The 8,194-nt window shown below is 46.5% G+C and overlaps 1 protein-coding gene and 1 long non-coding RNA gene across 3 annotated transcripts in view; one reads left to right on the top strand and one right to left on the bottom strand.

The window, feature by feature from the left end:
• The first annotated feature begins 6 nt into the window (after nucleotides 1-6).
• On the top strand, nucleotides 7-7,741 carry OGFOD1 (2-oxoglutarate and iron dependent oxygenase domain containing 1). The gene is made up of 10 exons (XM_017740874.1): nucleotides 7-115; nucleotides 971-1,112; nucleotides 1,918-2,009; nucleotides 2,996-3,121; nucleotides 3,466-3,579; nucleotides 3,896-3,975; nucleotides 4,111-4,406; nucleotides 5,636-5,758; nucleotides 6,606-6,664; nucleotides 7,218-7,741. Exons 2-10 carry the CDS (start codon nucleotides 971-973, stop codon nucleotides 7,377-7,379), a joined length of 1,194 nt encoding a protein of 397 aa, XP_017596363.1. The 5' UTR covers nucleotides 7-115; the 3' UTR covers nucleotides 7,380-7,741.
• LOC108448325 overlaps nucleotides 4,416-8,194 on the bottom strand; it is a 7,092-nt gene continuing 3,313 nt past the window's right edge. For both annotated transcript variants that reach the window (XR_001864174.1, XR_001864173.1), the window contains exon 3: nucleotides 4,416-5,338. This is a non-coding gene — a long non-coding RNA (uncharacterized LOC108448325). The remainder of the gene's footprint in view (nucleotides 5,339-8,194) is intronic.

Below are 8,194 nucleotides of genomic sequence, written 5' to 3'. Positions count from 1 at the left end.
GGGCCGAGCTCGGCCGAGCCGAGCCACCCTAACCTCCGTCCCTTCTTCTCTTCCATGGGCCGCCGCAGTCCGAGGAGCTGGGGGCAAGCCCGGAGCCCCACGTCGCCGCCCTGAGGTAAAGCGTGGGCTCGGGGCTTTGCCCGCTCAGGGTGGGAAAGAGCCGTGGTGGCTCCCCAGGGAAGGCGACTGCGGGGTGCGCCCACGGCGTGGCCGCCTTCTGCCCCCGTGCTCGGGCCAGAAAACGGCCCTGGAGAGCTGAATCTGCTCTGTGCTTGTCATGGCACTGAAGTCTGTTCAGCTTTCCTGCATACTCAGCCCTCCTGCATCTGTCACCTCTGAAACGCTTCCCCGTGCACCTTCTGACTGGTTGCATGCTTCCTGCTGGTTATTCCCTTACTCTTAACCCTAACCCAAACCTTAACCCTCATCCTAACCCTGACCCTAACACTTACTGTGTACTTATCTTCTCAGGCATGCTCTGTGTGAAGAATTCCGAGTGTGGCTTTCTGCTGTGACCCAGATAGAGCTGGAGCCAACTATTGACATATCCTGTGCTAAATATGAATATACTGGTCAGTCTATAAGTGATCCTTTCCCTAAAGCTTCTGTGCACATGTAGGGAACAAAATGTCTATAGAATACCTCATTTTATTCTAGTTCCAGAGGGTCCCAGAAGCTGTCAGCAGTAAAACAGTGTCTGAAATGAAGTACAAATGATGAAAAAACTGTTGCTGTTGTGTAACTGCCTGTACCTTCAGAGTGGCCTGATCTGCCAATTGCGGTGCAGTCCCACAGAAGTGAATCTTGCAGGTGTCAGGCTGGTGATGCTGATGAGTGAAAATGCAGTTCTTGGAAAGAACATGTTTTTTCTTGTTATATCCTTGTGGGGACAAAGCTGGATAGCAGTTGTTGGAATGAATCATGCATGTACTGGAAAGATGCTACAGCAGCAAAACGTGTGTAATTGCAGATGTGTTGCTGTGCCATGATGATGAACTGGAAGGTCGGAGAATCGCTTTCATCCTGTACCTTGTCCCACCCTGGGAGAAAAGTGATGGAGGAACGTTGGATCTGTACAGCACAGATGGTAAAAGCTCCGAACTCAGCCTCACGTGGATGAAAAAGATGAAGCTTATGTGCCCCTTGCAGCAACTCTCACCTCAAACAGTAGAAGGGAATTAAAAGAGTTCCTCCTTTGTTCAGAGAAGCTGATGTAGAAGTAAAATGTGCACCTTAGGGATGGGCTGTAGCAGGCTTTGAAGACAGTGCTAAGAGGCAACAGCAGACAAAGAAACTTTTGGAAGGGCCAAGAGTAGGGGCAAGATGGAAGTAATGCCAGTAACTGTGCTTGGAACTCCAGATTGATGACAGTAACTTCCCTTTCCAGCAACAGAACCACAGAATGGTTTGGGTTGAAAGGGATTGTAAAGCTCATCCTGCTATAGGCAGGGACACCTTCTGCTAGACCAGGTTGCTGCAAACCCCATTGAGCATTTCCAGGATGGGGCATCCACAGTTTCTCTGGGCAGCCTGTGCCAGTGCCTCACTGCTCATGGTAAAGAATTCCTTCCTAATATCTAATCAAACCTATCGTCTGTCTGTCTGAAGCCATTCTCCCTTCTGTTCTGTTATTCCATGCCCTTGTCTGTCCCAAGTCCTTCTGCAGTACTCTTGTAGCCCCTTTAGGCAGTGAAAGAGGCTTTAGGTTGCCCCAGAGCCCTCTCTTCTCCAGGTTGAACAGCCCCGACTCTGCCTGTCTCCATGCAGAGGTGCATGGATTCCTCACCAAGCCCTTGCTCTGAACTCTATCCATTACACCCAGATGTCCCACCAGTCAGTGTCATGAAGTCAGAGAGAAATGGCACTTTCTAGCAAGTCCCAGTTCATATCTTAACCAGGGTATGTTTTCTTCCTCAGAACACTTTCAGCCACAGCAAATCACCAAGTCATTAGTGCCTTCGTGGAACACGCTGGTTTTCTTTGAAGTGTCTCCAGTCTCTTTCCACCAGGCAAGGAGCTGTCTCTTGTTAATTTTTTGATCCTCATTGTTGTGGTTATTTACTCTGTGTGTTACTACAATCCCGGTGGGGAGGGAGAAGAACTGTGGGTAGAGTGGATACTCATGCTAAGTGCTGTGTGTTAAAGAAAGGGCTTCAAGGACTTTAAGGAGGACAAGAACCAACAAAGCCAACTTTAAACCATCAGTCTAGATGCATCATCCTGGGAAAGAAAAATTTCCATTTCTATTTTGCATTACTATCCTGGCAAGCCACTGCTGTGAATTTGGCTCTCACTTCTGTTTGCTGGCTTGTTTTAAACTAGCTCACATTTTTGATGTGGCAGTTGTTACCTTGCTCCAGAAGAGCTCCTCGAGCCATCCATCACCTTGCCAACAGTGCAAGGGCACTGTGCAGATCTGGCTGTACCCCCTCAGTGAGCCAGACATGGTGCAGTGCCCTGCAGCAGAAATGCTGATCCAGTACTCTGTGATACTTGTCAGGAAAATGCCTGGGAACAGGATGAATAATTTGTGGAACTGTGTGACACAAACACCTTACTGAAATCTGAAACTCCTGTGTATTGAGAGTACCAGGGACTGTATCAAACAGGGCCAGAGAGCAGAAGGCTGGAGAGAAAGATGGTCAGTGATATAGGTTGGGTATATCCTGACCTAGGCTGCTTAGGGGGTTATTTTTGTGTCATTTATGTCTTAACTTTGTCTTAACAATCCATGACTCAAAGCTCTCAGAGGGAGAGAGAGAATGGATTCTCTGTGAGCTCGGAGTAAAATCTTCTACTGGAATTCTGGAAACCTGCAATGGACTTCAGGACAATAGGCCTCTGTCTGATAATCTATCCTGCTCTAGCCCTGCCTGACATTTCTGTGTATGCAGTGGGCTCTCTGGAGCCAAGTCCATTTCCCATCATGAGTTGGCATGGTACCTGTTACACCTGGTCCTTGTCTAATGAGGCGTGCTGCCCAACGTTGTTGCAGGTGTCAGAAGTTGTGTCGCGGAAGTGCCGCCTGTCAGTGAGCGGTTGGTTCCACGGCCCGTCTGTGGCCAGACCTGCACGGCACATTGAAGCGCCCTTGGCCAGGAGCCCACACATCCCCTATGATGTGAGTAACAAGCCTGTATCTTATAGCTGCATTTCTGTACCTGTCCCATTCCTATAATACCAGTTAGGGAATGCACTGATGCACTGGGGATGCTTTAATCTTTATCCCATTTTCCTTTTTGTTTCCTGTCCATAAATTTGTATCCTGTTTCTTTCTTATGCATCTTTGTATGTTTTGCTTACCTGCAGTAGTTCAGAGAAAGTGGTGAATACCTGTGGTGCAATGAAATAAGGGAATGGAGTGTGTGCATGTAGGAATCCAGCCCTGTGGCCTGCTTGGTAGGGGGAATTGGGGAATCTTACTCACTTTTGAAAATTCAGTGTTCTAATCCATTTCCCTTCCAGCATGAAATATTATATGAGTGGATCAATCTAGTTTATTTGGACATGGACTCCCAAGCTCAAATCCAGGAGGAATTTGAGGAGCAATCAGAAATTCTCCTGAAAGACTTTCTTAAGGTGAGCCCAGTGGTTCAATTTGATGTGATCTGCCAGAACATGCTCAGAGGGCTGGCAGGTACCACATGGCATGGAGGCTGGGAAGGGGCTTGCTTGCACATCTGTTAAAACAAAACACCTTCTGGTTTCACACCTAAAGGGGAATGGACCAGGTAGCCTCCAGAGTCCTTTCCAACCTCAACCACTCTGATTCTATGGAATGATCCCCTCTGACTGCCTGTACACTGCTGCATAGGGACTCAGCAAAAATGAAACACTTGTCAACCTTCTTTTCCTGGGAGCTAAATACTAACATTTCTGTGTCTCTTTCTCCTAGAAAGAGAAATACCAACTACTCTGTGAAGCATTGGAGAACAAAGAAATCCGGTGGAGTAGTCAGGGGCCAGCCAATAAAAGGTGGGAACAACAGCATGCTGCACCTGGTGATCAGGCTGAGCAGGAGCTGCCATGAGGCTGCACTGGTCAGTGCTGTCCCTCTGGACATGGTCATTGTTGGCTCTCCAGCAAGGAGATGCATCTGCTGTCTTTCAGACTCTATGAGGCAGCAGAGGAAGACAGCCTCCCTGACACTCTGAAGAAATTCCTGCAGCTGTTGCGCTCTGAGGCCTTGTTTTTACTGCTTTCCAACTTCACTGGCCTAAAGCTGCACTTCCTGGCTCCTTCTGATGAGGATGAAGATGCTGGGGAGGGACAAGCAGCGGACACCACTGGGCACAGCAGTCCCAAACCTAAGCAGGAAGAGACTGAACAACCTGCTAATGGCAATCCCCATCAGCCACACCAGTCTGACAACACTCCTGAAGCACAAGACAGTGAGACACAGAGCGGTAAGTAGAGCAGCAGTGTGAAAGGATTCCAACAAAGTTCCCAGTGATTTTCATGGAACTAGTGTTTCACTTTGTACTGCAGCCAGCACAAGGCCCCAGCACAAACATGGGACTTGAAGCACGTTAGATTGCTTATTTGAAATCAGTGACCATTGCAAAAGAATTCAGAGTAAATCAATGACTAATTTGAAGATACCATTTTGAACAGACCTAAGTCTTAAGGGTGGGATTTTTGGGGGCTGTTAATCTTTTGTCAATTGTTACGTGGTTTCTACCTCCACATAGCCCTGCTTCATCTAAAGCATATTCTTGTATGAGATAATAAATCCAAAAGAGAAAGGTGAACAGGTCAGAAGTAAGACAATTTTAGAATTAGAAAATTGATACCTAAAACTAGGATTCAACCTTTCAGAAAACATTGTCAGCCTAAACAACCACTTAGTTGTCAGCAGTGACAACTATCAAAGATTAGATTAATTTTGAATTTGGATTGGTGATGTTTATTTAAACCAGTGGCTCTGAAGTTTAAGTGAAAATGTTCATCCTTCACTGAGTCAGGCAAGTTTAGTGGACACTGGAATAAAAGGTAATATAAAACCAAGTCCTACTGAAAAAAATCCCACCAGAACAGTTACCAGGAGCAAAGGCTTTGTTTTTCTGATTTCCACAACTAGTCACTTGGCTTGCTATTTGCCCTGTTGCCACTGTTTGATTTTAAACTCCTCTATGAGGAGGGCATATTTTGGGGCTGCATGGATTGAAAACTGAGCTAGACGCATGAGAAAATAAAGGTTTCCCTAAAATGACATACCTCCTGGGATACTCCCATGTGGAGTGAGTTTGGAGCAATATCCTTCTTTCCTGAGGCTTCTGGTAGTTCCAGGGTACTTCCAGAACAGATAGGTTGCTGGCTCTTGAGGTCTGGAGCTCTACTGTAAATCCAGGGGAAACATAACAAAACAAAGAAAATGAAGAACTGGTTAAACCAAAGCATGTTTTAGCTTGGAGCTGTATGGAGCAAATCTTGGTCCCACTCCTACACATTGTTCAGAGTACCTAACCTAGAGCCACCTCTAAGAAAGATATTGACATGTGATCTATGGTTTTACTTTGTTTTCACGGGGGCAGCAGACAATTTCAGTGGTGTGAGATCACTGAGCTCCTCACATGCTTTGAGTTCAGCTGATGTGGCTTCATGGCTCTCCCTGTGTGTTTGTGCCCTCTCCTAGGCTCGGGCACCCCTGTGTGTGCGGGGGAGCTGCGACGCTGGACCCATGGGCACTACACTCTTGTCCACGACTCTCAAGCTACAGGATTTGCTCTTGACCTGCTCTTCTTCTGTGGCTGTGAAGGTAAGTGGATGAGAGAGAGATGATGTCAGACACTCCTTTTACAAGGTTTGCATAAAGGAATGACTTCTGAGTTCTCAGCAGTGCTAAAACAGCCAAAATTTCCCTGCTTGTTTCCTACATAGAAGGTCTCAGTAGACTTTGTCCTAGTCCTCACTCCAGCATAAACCCTCGTTTCAGTAGTCCTTTTGCAAAGGTTTGGGATTGCGGCCTTGGAATCATCTTTGACCTTTCCCCGCTTGCGCCAGGAGGTGGCGCTTGGGCAGAGGGAAAGGCTGAGCCTCCCAGACCGTTCCTCTCCTAAGCAATGGCTCACAGTGGCTCTGGGCACGCTGCAGAGTCAGGTGGCCTCAATACCCGTCAGAAGCGTTCCATGGCTTTCCGCATCAGAATTATCACTGCACCTGCAATTCACAAAGCCCAGGGTTTTCAAAAGTTACTTTAGGCATGTCTAGGCATTTCGGGTTGATTGCTAGTTAAGATAGTTGTAAAAAAAAAAATCTCAACACAAGCATTTTAGACCAGATGAAGCCAGAATGTACAGCTGAAACTGGCATGTGCTGGTGATGATACTGAAATCTGCTAAGGCAGAACTGTTCTCCAGGCAAGGAGCAGTGCATCAAACAACTTTAAATAGCCCATCTACCGTAAAAGGCAAATCCACTACATTTGCTTCAAGTTGTTTCTGAGCAGAAGAAAAAAAATAGACTGGGTTTACAGGAGGTAAACTGGGACTTATCCTGTATGTAGTAACTTTGTGGAGCGGGGTGAAAAAATGGCATCTCCTGGAAGGCTGTATGGAGACTGGACAGCATTGAGGTTTCTAAGAATCTTTCTTTTCTATTTTAAGACTGGGATCCTGAATATGGTGGCTTTACTTCCTACATTGCTAAAGGTGAAGATGAAGAGGTAAGGACCTCAGTTGCTAGCTGCAGATCAGATGAAGCTGTTTAGGGTGGAGAGACATAATTACGCTTTGTCATAATGCCAACATACTGCTGAGGGTGCTCAGTAGTGCACTGGATTCTCCTTGCCCTAGACACTACTCGTGGGTGTAGCTCTGGCCTCAGCTTCAAGAGGCTGCTGTTCACCTGAAGCATGAGACCTGGGCCCTGAGAGTGCCTCACAGCACCTGCACCCAGGGCCACTGGGGAAGCCTGCCTTGAAGGGACATAAGGCTATAGCAGAGAGAACACTTTTCCAGGGAAGTGCTGTTCACTGGGGTCACATTCAGTATCAGAACTAGTGACAGTACTGAGCAGTCATGCTAGTAAGAAGTCCAGAAGCCCTTAAGGTATAATAATGCTTCAGGTAAGGTGTATTAAAATGAAAATGGTGTCACAGTTCATTTTCTAACACCAGACCTTTATTCTGACTTTTGAAACGGTTTTAGTTTTTCTTAAGGATTTTATCAAAGCTATTTTTGTGAAACTGATTCCTTCCTTTTTTTTGTGTCCTCGAGCTGTTGACAGTGAATCCAGAGGACAACTGCTTGGCCTTAGTTTATAGAGACAAAGAAACGATGAAGTTTGTGAAGTACATCAACCATCGAAGCTTGGCACGCCTGAACAAGCATCCAAACAGAACAGGATTTTGGGATTTTTCCTTTGTCTATTATGAGTGATGGTGCAGCGTGACCACTGTAACAGAGAACAGTGGTGGGTGGTGGGCAGGTTCCTACTCAGACGTTCAGCTCTGACGTAAGCACAGACAAACTTTGCTCATGCAACTCCATCACACTGTATAATGGGGGGGCAGGTGGTTTTTTTAACTGCAAAAATGGAAATTAACTCTTCTCTTGAGTCCATTGTAACACACACTCTCAACTGCTTTTAATGTGGGTGGGGTAGTCACACAACTGTCAGCTTTCCAGCTGTTCTCTCATGGGAGCAGCACAGTGGCATCTCTGACCTGTCAGGGTGAGAATTACAACTGTACATTGCCCCAAGCTGATGACAGATTTTATTAAAAAAAAAAAAAAGGAAATGGGTCAGTTAAATGTTTCATCAACTGGTGGGGCAAGTTTTGTTACAAAATGTCCAAAACATTTTCTAGGGCTTAACTGTGTTCCTGTTTGTAGAGAGAAAAATAAAGGAGCTGCCATGGGAAATATGAGGTTTTTCCAGCTGCACAACTCTGTGGAGTTGGGAAGGAAGACAGTGGGGCTATAAAGGCATTGGGAAGGACTTGGCACCATAACAAGGAGCAGGACTTTATTATGCTAAATGCTGTGCAGACAGACCTAGATGCAGCCCTTTTTCCAAGGAATTTACAAGTTTAACAGCCAAGAAGAAACCTGCTCCTGCACACTCTCCTTAGGAGGGTGTACAGACAGCTCCCACCTCCAGCCTCAGAACAGGGGCCAGGGACTAGCAGCAGGAATGTGCCAACTTTCCTTTTAGTGGCTTTGCCATCCACAGCAGAACGGGTGCCACGTCC

Source organism: Corvus brachyrhynchos, unplaced genomic scaffold (genome assembly GCF_000691975.1).
Source record: "Corvus brachyrhynchos isolate BGI_N302 unplaced genomic scaffold, ASM69197v1 scaffold26, whole genome shotgun sequence".
NCBI classification, from domain to species: Eukaryota; Metazoa; Chordata; class Aves; order Passeriformes; family Corvidae; genus Corvus; species Corvus brachyrhynchos.
The sequence above is the reverse complement of the archived record's forward strand: the minus strand, read 5'-3'. Positions and strand labels throughout refer to the sequence as shown.

Coding starts and splice junctions, on each gene's coding strand:
- OGFOD1 (XM_017740874.1), top strand. CDS start 971: ATGTGTTGCTGTGCCATGATGATGAACTGGAAGGTCGGAGAATCGCTT. Junction 3,976..4,110: donor CAGGGGCCAGCCAATAAAAG/GTGGGAACAACA, acceptor GCTGTCTTTCAG/ACTCTATGAGGCAGCAGAGG. Junction 5,759..6,605: donor CTTCTTCTGTGGCTGTGAAG/GTAAGTGGATGA, acceptor TTCTATTTTAAG/ACTGGGATCCTGAATATGGT.